The sequence below is a fragment of the Vulpes lagopus genome, chromosome 15 (genome assembly GCF_018345385.1).
Source record: "Vulpes lagopus strain Blue_001 chromosome 15, ASM1834538v1, whole genome shotgun sequence".
Taxonomy (NCBI): domain Eukaryota; kingdom Metazoa; phylum Chordata; class Mammalia; order Carnivora; family Canidae; genus Vulpes; species Vulpes lagopus.
The window spans coordinates 7,708,291-7,721,440 of NC_054838.1; the positions used below are offsets into that span (position 1 = coordinate 7,708,291).

Consider the following 13,150-nt stretch of genomic DNA (forward strand, 5'->3'; position numbering starts at 1 on the left):
AAAACCAGAGCCGGGAGATGCAGACCAGGCTGTCCACCAGGTGAGGATGTGTCAACGTGGCTGACTCACGATTGCCCACGGCACTCTGACCTTTATGTATGATTTGTCGGGGAAGCCTCCCACCCTGGCGGCCTGGCACACGGGCTTACCCACCTCTTCCCCCATTAGCGACCGGCTCCTGCTGCACTCAAGATGCAGCCTATGACCTCACTGCTTTCTCAGACGCTTGCACCCCTCCCGTCTAGCACCCCGGCCCTGTCTGCCGCTAAATCTTCCTTATCCTGGGGCAGTGGTGAGCTTCAGGCCTGAGAATTCAGTCTGGTGTTCTAAAGGCAATTCACAGTCTGGGCGAGAATGGATGACGTGAAGGTGTGCGTGTGTGCACATGTGGCTGTGCCAGGAAGGGAGAGGACACACAAGCACTAGGGGGAGATTCAGAACGGAGGAAGGCTGTCCACGATTAGAAATATTTTTGCAGTTTTAGAAGTTCCTCTCTCCAAAGGGAGGATTGGGCCACTTTTCCCAGGCCAGATCTCACGTGTGAGGCTGAACCAGGGTCTGACTTCTGGAGCCAGTCTGGAGGAGGAGAGGCTCAGGGCTGCAGAGCAAGAGGCTGAGACGTGGAGCTCGTCAAGTCCTTAGACATAATATGGCCCATCATATTTTCAAATACTGGCTCTTCCCCTGACCCTACCACTGAGTAGCAGGAGGACCTTCAGGGCTCCGCAGAGGCCAGCCGGAGGAAACACTCTTCTAGTCTAAGCTTTTCAGATCACAGGGAACCTGAGGCCTGTAGACAGGAGACCTGCCCAGGGTCTCAGGTTGGGTCATCTGATTCATGGCCCAATGCTCTCTCCTTCCAGCAGGGGAACACAGGTCTCTGGAGTTGCTCTGTAGACTTTAGACACTTTGGCAAATGTTTATAGTGATAGCTCCAAGGGGGAGCAGGGCTGGAAACTGAGTCATAAGACAAATGTACGTCAGGCACACGTGAACATCATCTGCAAGAACAGAAAATATTTTTACAAGCCTCCACACTTGCCACTCGACATGTTCGAGACCGGGTGATGAATGGCTGGGTAAGTACCGTGGCAAGCAGAGGAATGATCATAAAAGCTCCCCCGCCCCATCGCGGAGCCCTGAGGCAGCTCTGCGGAGCACCGGAGACAGCTGGACAGAGACAGACAGATGGGACATTCACTTTCCCCTAGGCAGGGAGGGGCCTGGCATGCCCACTGACTCAGGGCTCAGACAATGAGAACTAAAACCTGGGCCTCTGTGTGACTCCACAGAATGTACGGAGCTGCCAGGGGGACATGCCTACCGGCCCTGAGCCACAGTGCATGGTCCTCATGGGCCCTGCACGCACATGTCAGGAGTCAAGGACTCTGCACAGTGGCCTGCACATAATGAGCACGGACTCAGAGTAACCCAGGAGCAGTGGGGAATCAGACATTTTTTTTTTTTTTTTAAAAGAGGAATCCTTTTGTTAAGTGAAATCTGATGTAGAGAACCACTCTACAGAATACAATACTTTGTTCCCTGAGCTACCTGAGGCTTCTGGGAGTGATGGGGGTCCTCGGGGCAGCCCGAAAATCACAGAAGTCATGGAGTAGTCACCAGACCTGGCTCCAACGATGGCTCATCACACCCCACTGAGTGAACTTGGATAATCACCGAAAACTCTCGTGAGCCTGGTCTTCTCATCTATGAGCCACTGAGTACTCACTGGGCCGTTAGAACTAAATGAGATCAAGCACATTGCAGCGTCCAGCAAGTAGCAGGCCCTCGGTAAGTGCCAGCAGACGTTCCTTCAAAGCCAGCGGCCTGAAGAACTCACCAGGTTTCCTCAGGAATCAGTAGATTCTGGGGTTTTCCTGGGCTCCTCGGGATCGTGAGGTCACAGGTTCAGGGCAAGGTGGCTCACCTTTGAGCAACGTGGTACAGCGCTAACTCTGGCTGCCTCCCCTGGTTGATCCCACACTCTTGAAAGATGGTTTTTCAAAGGACCTCACAGCAAAGGGAAGCAATGACTTCTTGCCTCACGTTGAACTGGTAAGTCCCATGAGATGTGGCAGGTCTCTTGTTCCCTGCCCCCGATGGCCTGTTCTACAGCCATCCCCAAATCCTTTCAACCTGTTGCCTCCTCGCTCTCGGTGGCAAAAAGGCCCAATGCTCCTTTGCCGTGAACTCCAGGAAGGGCAGCTTAGACTCCACCTTTATGGCCGTGCCCAGAAGGCCTTCTTTGAAATTCAGGCCCAAAGGAGCAGGGTCTTGGCGCGTCCATCCTTGGTGAGGACCAACAAGGGGCCAGCTGATGCGTAGTTCAAGGCTGGAGCACAGTCCGTCTCCACTCCCGGCTTGTGCCTCACTGTGCATGGGAGGCCCTTGTGCAACAGAGCCCAGGGCTTCTTCCAGGCACACCTTGAGGTCACTCCCTATCCCTCATCACAAGATAAATTTGGAGCAAAGCAGCAGCAGATGAACAAATGAAAGGTAAGGCAGAAATAAGAGGAAATGGAGGAAATGGTGCACTTCCACCCCTAATTCCCTCTAATTGCGAGCCATGTGGGGGTCTCCCGGGGAAGCCGGGCACCCCGCAGCCCCTGGAAGTCAGTAATAGAGAGGAGAGGGGCTTCTGAAATGAAACAGACTTCCAGAATCCAGCATGTGGGAGATGCTTTCACTGGCCTAAGAAAAGAGGAGTGACCGCATGGCTGCTGAGGTTTGTGGCCCTCACAGATCATCTGATTAAAGACTAACTTGGGGTCTGTCGACCCAGGTCCCTGAATTTACCCACCCAGGGAGGTTCTGCTGCAAAGATCTGAAACCCCTCAGACCTCTCTTCATGAAAGCCACATGACGCAGGAGAAATGCTGCCATCAGTGAATGAGCTTCCCACATGGCTAACCAAGGACTTGGGGCTGACCATGCGACAGCCTAATTTCTTGCTACGTCGCCTTCACTACGCACTTCTACTTCTACACAGTGGCCTGCATTTGCAGGACCCGTGCTCCCATTCAATGAAACGGCAGTCATAGGAAGCAGAGTACATCCTTTGCCCAGGTCTTCACGTCCCGAGCGCCTCTGAAACCATCGGCGCGGCTGCCTGTCACGTAGCAGTTGCATATTTGCCAGGCTTGGCTGGACGTACACAAATGACGAACAGAGACTGCAGCCATTCCCGGGCTCCACCCTACACGCACATAGGCGTGCCCCCTCCCGTGTCCCACACTGGCCCACGGCAGCCTCTTGTCTCTCCAACTGCCCAGGAGCTCCTGGGAACCGGGCTGTTTGCTGGATTCTTCAGCTGCTCCCATCGCCTGCTCATTACGCAGCGTGGCAGCTGCAGGCCCGTGAACTGCTCCAGCTGCCTGAAGGCTCCACAGCGACACTGTCGCAAGCTCCAATTTAGTGCTAAGCCCCTGGCATTCGATGCTGGGTTGAATGAGAAATGAAGGATGCTGCCTTCCAGCTGCAGGGCAGGGACACTCAGCCTCGTGGGCCCCAGGGGCATGGGTGGGGGAGAGGTGGGGTGGACATGGGTGTCCTGGTGGCAGGTGCTGAGTGCAATGGGGCCAAGGCCTCAGAACCTGGAATCAAATCCCAGGTTTTTTAAAGTGTCACTTTTATGACCTTGGGCGAGTCACTTACTCTCTTGGAGCCTTAATTTTCCCCTCCTGAAAAATGAAGGAAAAAAAAAAAAATCTCTGCTCAAGACCCAGGATTGACGAAGGGCTTGAGTTGACCTGCAGACAGGAGAGTATTTTGCAAACTGCACGCTTCCATTTCTTGGGCACTCACTGTGCTGAGCACTGCGTGGCCGTGCCTGCATCTAACCCTCGCAATCACGCCTTGCGGTGGAGACCGCTGGCCTCCTCTCCCATCAGCGAGGGCGCCGCGGCAGAGAGGCTGAACCGCTTGCCTGCGGTCACACGTAACAGTGGCAGAGCCAGGATTTGCATCTGTCCTACTCTGTGCTAGCCTGATGGCCTCCCCGCGGAAGGGTTGTCACGTCATGTCGGTCAGATGTCTGCAGGAGGAAGTAACGGCAGCTCCTCTGGTCCCCAGGACAGTCCCGGCCCCCCACCCTGCCTCCCAATTTTGAGGAGGCCGCTGGCAAGTGTGCCGCTCACCTGGAGTCCTTCTCTGACGGCTTCCAGGAGATAGGGGATAATGGAGTAGTTCCACAAATCGGTGAACCATACCCTCGAGCCATCCACATCGATGGGGCACGACAGGAAGAGCCGGGGGCCTGGGGACCACAGGGAAAATCAGTCAGAGCCGAAGTTGGGGGTTAAGAGAAGCCATGGTCCGAAGAGACCCCGCAGGAGGGACCCCATGATTTTCCAGATGATGGCACAAGTACCAGCTGCCAGGTGGCGGGCACAGGGCAGGACACCCGGAACCCGTCACCCCACCCTGAGATCTCTCTCCCCCAGAAAGTCATCCAAAAGAGAGGAGGGGCTTTATGGAGGAAGGTGTTCACCGCAGTAGGATTAACCCTGACCGCTGGCAAGAGAAGCGCACTCCGTGTCCGAGAGAAGAGAAACGGTTTACACAAACGGTGTACAGCCCCATTCGATTATTCTGCAGCCTTTGAGAGGGACTGTGAAAACGGAGCAGCAGCACAGATGCTCAGGAGACAACGTGAGATAAAAAAAGAGCATCCTGGGCAGCCCGGGTGGCACAGTGGTTTAGCGCTGCCTTCGGCCCAGGGCCTGATCCTGGAGACCCGGGATCGAGTCCCACATCGGGCTCCCTGCATGGAGCCTGCTTCTCCCTCTGCCTGTGTCTCTGCCTCTCTGTGTCTCTCATGAATAAATAAATAAAATCTTCAAAAAAAAAAAAAACGGGCATCTTGTGTGCATGCTATGTTTGCCATCACACAAAGCATACGCTTCTGGACGAGGGCAGAGAACAGAGCTCAAATTAAGGCTAAGATGGTGGGATGATCGTCGTCTTTCCTTCTCTGAACCCTAAGCTTCAGGAATGTTGAAGCTTTATTTTTAAAGCTTTTAAAAAAAGCTATTTTTAAAGCTATTTTTAAAGCATTTTATTTTTAAAGCGGAGCCAATGTCGCCGGGTGGTTTGCACTCAGGGGAGCCTCGTGGTGGGGGCTCCTCGCCCAGCTGGCAGTGTTTACATCAGCCCGGGCGGGATGCCGGTCTGTGCTGCTGATGAGCCCCGGTGCACTGGGCAAAGAGGGGGACAGAGACACAGCACCCGGGGCAGACGACTGGCAGTTTGGGGTCTGCCTCGGGCTGTGATCCTCCCTCTGTCCCCTTCTCATCCATGGGGACAGTGCGGCCTCTGGCTGACTTGCACCTGCCAGTGCTGTCCTGGCCAGGGCCCCAAGGACACTCATCTGAGGTGGCCGGAGCGCCAGGAGCAGTGCCCGTCCCCCCACCCCAGCCTCCCACCTACCTATGGTGACGTCTGAGGAGCTGTGAGCCTCCAGGAAGCGGTTGAGGTGATGCCAGACCTTGGGAATCCAGTCGATGATTTTCACCAGCTCCATGTTCCGCACCCGCCCACTGATCTCTGTTTCCATGAGCTTCCGCCTCAGGAACCGGCCTAGGAAGCCCTTCACGGGCTCCGTGTGGTTGGCACAAAGCACCCACCTGCAGGAAAGTCAGCAATGCTTTTCAATGACGAGGACTGACAAAAACGATGCCAGCCTCCCCAAAGCTCAGCTCATCAGATCCAGAAGGCATCGATGTTACTAGGACAGGCCTCACTGTGCACCCAACACTGCTCTGAAGGCTGCACACACAGCGGCCCTGTGATGGAGCTGTGACCGCCATCCCCCTTTCACAGACGGAGATGCTGAGGCACAGACAGGTTGCACCACTTATCCAGGACCAAAGAGCTACTTAATAGAAGGGCTAAGATCAGAACCAGGATGGTGCAGCTCCAGAGTCGGAGCTCTAACCACTGAGCCTACTGCCTCTCGTGCTGGAAGTCAGGCCCAGGGCTGGCCTCTGGAGCTGCAACAAAGACTAAGACACAGTCCGGTTCCCCAGAAGCACACGGTCTAGCGGAGGAAGTAGATAAAGCAAACAGAGGAAGGAAACATGGCAAAACCGGGCAATCAGAGAAGACTCTCAGAGGAAGGGAGGTCTGAGACCAGAGGGGTTTGGGGTAGGGGGCGGAGACCATGCTGTGGCATCTGCACAGGTGCATGGGTGTTTGAGGAAACTTCCAGAGAGTCAGCGTGACCAGTGTCATTCAGTGTTCAGACTTGACCCGCCAACCTAAGGAGTCTGATTCCATTTTGGAGGCAATGGGGAGCCACTGAAGGGCCTCAAGCATGAGGGTTTTACGATCAGATTTGAATTCTAGAATGCTCACTCAGCTGCTGCTGGCACAGCAGATGGCCTGGAGGGAGCCAAGTGCAGGCAGGCGCGGGGGTTACCCCAACAACCTGCTGGGAGCTGTGGCGGCAGGGCAGGAGGAGAAAGCATGACGAGACAGGCCAGCCTGGATGCAGAGGTGGCCACGATCTCAGGCCTGGGGGAGTCGACGTTTCTAATGATCACAATTCAGGTCCACTTTCAATAGATTTCCCTGAGAGACGCCTGCAGAGCGGCCAGGGGCCTACCGCAGAGCGGCTTCTGAGCCGCATCCAAGGGCCCAGGTAGGAGAGGGGGGTGGTGCAGTCACCTGGGAGTCGGTGCAGGGCGTCCAGCCACAGCAAGGCAAACGGCAACGCGACTTTGTACCACGGAGCTGGACAGTCCTTCCTCATCCCCGCAGGAGGGCAGCCCGGCAGAGAGCTGGGCCACAGGGACTCACAGCCGCTGCAACTCAGTGGCCCACAGACCCAGCTCTGAGGGGACATTCCTAAGCGACAGCCTCCACTGCTCTGACCCCGAGGCGGAGGCTTCACTGGGGACGAGCGGCAGGCCCAGAGCTGCCTCCGTGACACTGCTACCCCAGGGCGGAGAGTCAGGGACCCCGGGCCCCAGTCTCAGCTCTCCACTGACTTTCCCACATGAGTCAATTCTCTCAGCCTCCCTGTCCCCATTTGCAAAATAAATCTAACTGCTTGTGGCTGTCCGGGGAATTAAAGGAGTTGGCTGGGGAAAATGCTCATGCTTAGCACGCTGCCCAACGCTGGCGCTCGAAAAGCAGTCCCTTACCTGAAGTTGTGATGAAGCTGCAGGTTGGGAGTAGAAGAGGTAGCCTGGTTCATTGTGCCAATTATGTAAGGGCTGTGGGGACACGGAGGACAAGGAGGCTCTATGAGTCAAAGGCAAGCCAAACAAGGTGCTCACGGAAGCCCATGGCACCTGCATGTCCACGCAGATAGCTGTCTGCCTCCCCCACCCCCCACGCTGATCCCGGGCTGCACGTGCACCATGCCCGCACCCCCACATCACATGGCTGCCGTCCTCTGGGGGCCATGAGGTCCGGAGCTGCCCTTTACCATTTATGGTCCTTGCAGTTAAGCAGCCCGTTGAAGATCTCGCCCAGGGAGCTGACGTGGTGCAGGTTGTCCAGGATGATGACGAGGGGCATGTCTGCAGCATTGTTCTCACTGGTGCACTGGTCAGCAAGGTTGGACAGGTACTGGCGCAATTCCTGTGAACGAATAAAGTGGGTGAATGCACCCCAATAAAGATGCACATGCTCAGAGCCTTCACTTGGCATGTCCCACAGCTGCGGAGGCCCTGCGGGAGGCCGTGTGATGAACATGTGCTGAGTGCCCCTCTGCTACACAGCATCTATCTGGGGGCTCAGGAGACGTGGGGTGGGCAGGGGGTGAGGAAGGCCTGGGTCCTGCCTCCTGGAATTCATTAGGTAATAGAAAACCTGCCTTGGGCAAGAGCACTGTGGGGTGCCCAGGCATGGTTTTGTATCCCTGCTCTATCACTTCTCCAGAACTGTTCTTTCTTTTTTGGGGGCAGATTTTACTGATTTATTTGAGAGACAGAGCAAGGGCGCACATGTACTTGCACAAAGTGATAGGGGAGGGGCTGGGGGAGAAGCAGGCTCGATCCCCCTCGATCCTGAGATCATGATCTGAGCTGAAGGCAGACGCTTAACCGACTAAGCCACCCAGGTGCCCCAAGAGGGGTCATTTTTCTTGATTTTGCTTATGATGCGCACCTTCCAGTAAGCTCCCAAGGGCAGGTGCCTCATACGCTTCTGTACTTCCCCTGCACCTGCCTGAGAGCCAGAAGCCATCGGGGGATCAATACAGCAAAGGACCCCTCCCCACTCACAGGCAAGCACTGCTGATTAGTGCCATCACAGACGGACAACCAACAGTGCAGGGGAGAGGGTCTACATGCAGAGGGGGCTCTGGAAGGTCTGGGTGAAAGGGCAAGCCCCGGGCTGAACTGTGGAGAAGAGGTAGGGGATTAGCTGGAGTTGGATGCAGCCCAGCATGGCTGGGGCGAGGGGTGTGTGTCAGAAGAGAAGGGGAAGGAAGATAGTGCAAAAGGGGAAAGGCTGAAATGGCGAGCGGAGGACCGGCCAGGGACCAGCATGCCTGCCTGCTAGTATGACCGTCACAGCAATAGCGCCCAGGGACTTGGAGCCTCACGTACAGAATTTCCGTAGCCCCACAGTGAGCTTCTTGGGTGGGCACCGGGATTATCTCCATTTTACCAATGAGGAGGCTTGGGCACATCAAAATCAGGTGCCAGCCTGAGGTTGCACACACCGAGGGGAAGCAGCAGGGCTGGCTCCAGACTCAGGGGCTGCCTCCATGTGTGCCTCCCTTCTAAGTCAAAATGTGGCTTGCTAGCATCGGAAAAAGCCCCACTATTCATGCTACTAGTAATTTCTTCCTTTAGCCCTCTTTCCACCAGGGCTTCCTGGCCTTGGGCCCCTGACAAGCACAGAGCTTCCAGAGCCTTCCTTCCACTACTCAGGCTCATGGGGTACGGTTGGTGAGCTGGATTCTGCAGAGGGTGCTGGTCAAGGGGCAGGTGAGAGGGGGCTGAAGTCTAGCCTGGGCTCGACCCTCAGCCACGTGCCTGGGGTCCTCCTCTCACTGGCCCCAGGAGAGGGTGCCTTCCCTCAGCAGAATCCCACAGAGACTCTGGGGACAGGTACTCCGACAACTTCTCTCTATCCTACCCCTCCATCAAAATCACCCAGCAATCCTGTGAACGGCACAGATTCCCGGCTCACCCGGGAAAAGCGATCATCTGGGAACGAGGTCTAGGAATCTGTTTCTTCGGGCACGCCAGGTGATTCAGAGGGCCGAGAGTCATCTCCCAATCACCTTTGGCTCACCGGTCCCCTTGCTGGGGGCCAGCCAGAGCGCATGGTCCATCACCTCCCCACGTGTGAACAGTGAACGGGCTGAGAAAGCACTTGAGGATCTCGGCCCGGGACGTAGAACCAAACGTCTCTGCTGGTCCCCGGGAAGCAGGAGTGAATCTCTGTGCTGCCTCTGGAGTCCACCGCTCTGGACCATGCGAACGGTCCTAGGCACGTGGCCACCTGCCTCGAGCCCAGGTCCGTCTTCTGTGACACGAGGGTAGCAACACCCTCTCCCTTGAGGCTGTCAGGAGGCGGTGCACTGGTCATGGGCAAGCGGGTCTGTGAGGCGGGCTAGGATCATTAGCGTCATTGCTGTTCCTCAAGAGCATGTTTCATTTGGGAGAAACAACAGCACCAAGTAGGCACATGACAAATTCTTGGTAAACGGCTATGGGTGCTTCTGGGGCGATCCTAAGCGTCAGAGCCAGCTCGTAGCGGGCAAGTGAGAAATGAACGAGCTCGCCTTACAGAGGGCACTCGGCGCGGGAAGTTGTGGGCTAGAGCCTTCCCTCCGCCACCCCACCCTGACGTCCTTCACCAGGCTCTCACGACCCCAAGGGAGAGCACGTGGGCAAGGCTGCTCTCCCATTGGGGCGCTGGCGGCATCGACAGCTGCCAAAGGGCCACACGGCACCCCCGGCGGGGCGGCAGCCTCCGGACGACCCCCTCACCTTGCTGGACTTGTGGTCCACGTTGAAGGTGGCGATGACACCGTCTGTCAGCTCCCGCCCCTCCCGAAGCACCAAGTACTCGGACAGCCGGTTGGCCAGGTAGGTTTTCCCGGTGCCACTGGGGCCGGAGAGGATGATCCGCCGGTGCTCCACCAGCAGGGAGACGTAGCGCTGCAGGATGGGCTTGGGGATCAGAGACTCGAACACCAGGGAGTCCAGGCTGTTCTCCGCGAGCCCTGCGTTGGAGAGGGACAGGAAGGGTTTGGAGCCACCTCTGCGCGTGCCACCTCGGGCTGCCTGTCTCTTTCCATGGTGGCCACTCCTCTGAGACTGCTGCCCACCCAGGTACACGGGAGGCTGGGCGCTCGGCTCACGGGCACCGTGTGGGCTAGCACCTGGCTAGGCTGCCGAGGCCGACTTGCCCAGACTCAGACTCAACTTTAACACTCAGGCCCTCAGGCCCTATCTGTCTTCTGCAGAATTCCTAAGACTCTGGGCTCTGCTTGCCTGTCTGGATTCACCAGGCTGCTGGGGTCTGCCCAAACCAGACCTGAGCCTCCCGTGTCTGCCGAGACCCTGGGGTCGCCCTGTCACCCTGTTCTCTCTTGTGGGCCATGGACCACTGCTGCCCACGCTCAGATATGCCATGAAGGTAGCAACACTTTCATCTTTATTTTATTTTTTAAAGATTTTATTTATTTATTTATTCATGAGACACACAGAGGCAGAGGGAGAAGCAGGCTCCCTGCAGGGAGCCTGATGCAGGACTCAATCCTGGGACTATAGGATCATGCCCTGAGCCAAAGGCAGACGCTCAACTGCTAAGCCACCCAGGTGTCCCCACTTTCATCTTTAAAACAAAGAAATGTAATTGGTCTCAGGGATATGAGGACTGTAGGTGAAGGCTGAGATGCCACCCACCAAGGGCTCAGAGCCTCAACAATGTCAAGAGGAAATGTAGCTTTCCCCTTTCCTACCTGAGACAACTCCACCAATCAGGGCTGCTGGCTTTTTTATTTATTTTTTAACATTTGTTTAGTCATTTTTAATGAGACAATGTGCACACGTGCATGTGGGGGGAAGGCCAGAGGGAGACGGAGAGAAAGAGAACCTCTCCTTTTCCGCTGAGTGCTGGGCTGGACCCCACAACCTGAGATCATGACCTGAGCGGAAATCAAGAGTCAGGATGCTTAACTGAGCCACCCAGGTGCCCTGGCTGTTGGCTTTATTATAAGAATTATTTTCTTGACATCATTCTCAAGAGAAGATCCATCCAAGTTTACTTGTCTGAAACCTAAGATAATTCTGTTAAAACTCACCTTAAGAAAACTAGTATATGTAGGTAAAAAAAATAAAAAGCACTTACTCTATTTTATTTTTTTAAAGATTTCATTTTTAAGTCATCTCTATAACCAACACGGGGCCTGAACTTACATGCCCGAGATCAAGAGTCTCATGCTCCACTGAGTGAGCCAGCCAGGTGCCCCTGTTTATTCTGTTTTATAAGGGCGTATTATAATTTGACATAATTATTCACTTTGACCTAATTACTCGCTGCAAACAACCCCTCAAATGCATTTATATGCTTGTATCTAACCTCCCCCCACCGACCAAGAAGGGCCACTATATGCGAGACAGTATTCCAGAATGACCATGATGAAGGTTTCTAAATGACTTATCTTCTGGGTACAGGCCTTTCCCGGCACTGAGCTAAGTGTAGCTTACACTGGTTGAAACTTGATGCAAAGTACGGACAGCAGGGTCTCTTGTCTAAGCCTAATAATGAGAGAGGGGGAAACCCACAAAAACGTCCCTCTCTCCATATGTGCTGCTTTTTTAGTCTTTTGCCCTAAAATCCCCTGAGAGTGACTGCGCTGCTGATGAACTCACTTCAGGGCATGCCCTGTCACACCCCCGCCCCAACCCCGGGGGACCCCTGGAGGGGACCATCCACAGCCCATGGATCTCTCAGCTCAAACTCCTGCATTGTTTACGGTGTCCTGAAGGCCTAAGTTTCAAGCACTGCCAGAAAATAGAAGTCAGGTGTTGCTTAAAAATAAACTTGAGCTGATCCCTCGAGATGCCGCACCACCTGACATGCTGACGGTTGCAGATGGGGCACTGGGGGAGCAGGGAGGGTGGCACATTCCCCCTTGACAGACCACCTTGTCACGGTTCTTACAGAGGTCTGGTGTCTGCAACAGGGGGCTCCTTTCACCCCTCAGGATCTGCAGCTGCACCTACAAGTGAAATGCATGCTCCCGGCGTGGACCAAATGCAGTCTGAACCTGTGACGTGTTAAGGCTTTCCATGAAGGGTTCTTGTAGTGCAGCCCTGTTTGGGTGTGCCTGGTACCCCCTTCCTCCTGCCCCTCATAGTCTGACTCTTCCTTCTTAAGGGGAGGTTATCCCAGGTGGTTCAAGAGGCGCTGACCCAGCACCTGCAGCCACCCAAGGTGCGGGCTTGCAGCCAGGCTTGGGCCAAACCCTCTCCCTATTCGTAATGACCTGGTCAGTGACGGCCATTTGACTCAGGTGGGCCCAGAATCATCTTGAAGAACTTTTTTTCACACTTTTCTCTCTTTTAGCTTGCCAAGCCAGAAGGATGAAGCAGGGCTACCAGTGCCGTTTCGGCAGCCGCGTGCAAAGAGCTCAGAAAATACGCAAGGCAGAGGCAGGCCGGTTCTCACACACTGTCAGGATGCCCGGATCCAGCAGCGTTTGAAGTGTATTCTTGCATTTTCCAGGTGCATTTAGAATTTCCGCTAAAGTTAATTTGGGGTAGGTGCCCGTCCCCTGCAGCCTGAGGCCACAGCTGTGCAATTTCACAGAAGGCTGTGCGTGAGGCTCGACTGGTAACATTAGACTTGTCACTGGCAGAGCCGGGTGGAAACTGCTGCTCCTAAGGAATGGTGGGGTGCTTCTGGAAAGCCTTCCAACCAGGAAACAAGGTTTGCATCAAACAACCCCAAAAGCACGCTGTTAAAACTCTAGTCCAGAGCTGCGCCTTATGGGGAAGTAAGAAACGGGACAACCTGAAGGCTGAGCTTCATGCAGTGTTTATTAATCTATATTTTTGCGGGAGAGTTCATAAAATATAGGGGGAAAAGGAGTTCTGCAGTCAAATACATTTATGTCAGATTAAACAGCCTTCTTTTTTTTTTTTAAGATTTTATTTGGGCAGCCCGGGTGGCTCAG

The 13,150-nt window shown here is 55.0% G+C and overlaps 1 protein-coding gene across 11 annotated transcripts in view; it reads right to left on the minus strand.

Annotated features, from left to right (window-relative positions):
- The window catches only part of NAV2 (neuron navigator 2), a 396,930-nt gene that overhangs the window by 8,444 nt on the left and 375,336 nt on the right, over positions 1-13,150 (minus strand). For all 11 annotated transcript variants that reach the window (XM_041729744.1, XM_041729743.1, XM_041729751.1 and 8 more), the window contains 5 exons: positions 9,954-10,189; positions 7,433-7,587; positions 7,146-7,217; positions 5,428-5,624; positions 4,137-4,255 (listed from right to left, as the gene is read on the minus strand). In XM_041729744.1, the coding sequence (XP_041585678.1) occupies positions 4,137-4,255; positions 5,428-5,624; positions 7,146-7,217; positions 7,433-7,587; positions 9,954-10,189 (779 nt within the window). The remainder of the gene's footprint in view (positions 1-4,136; positions 4,256-5,427; positions 5,625-7,145; positions 7,218-7,432; positions 7,588-9,953; positions 10,190-13,150) is intronic.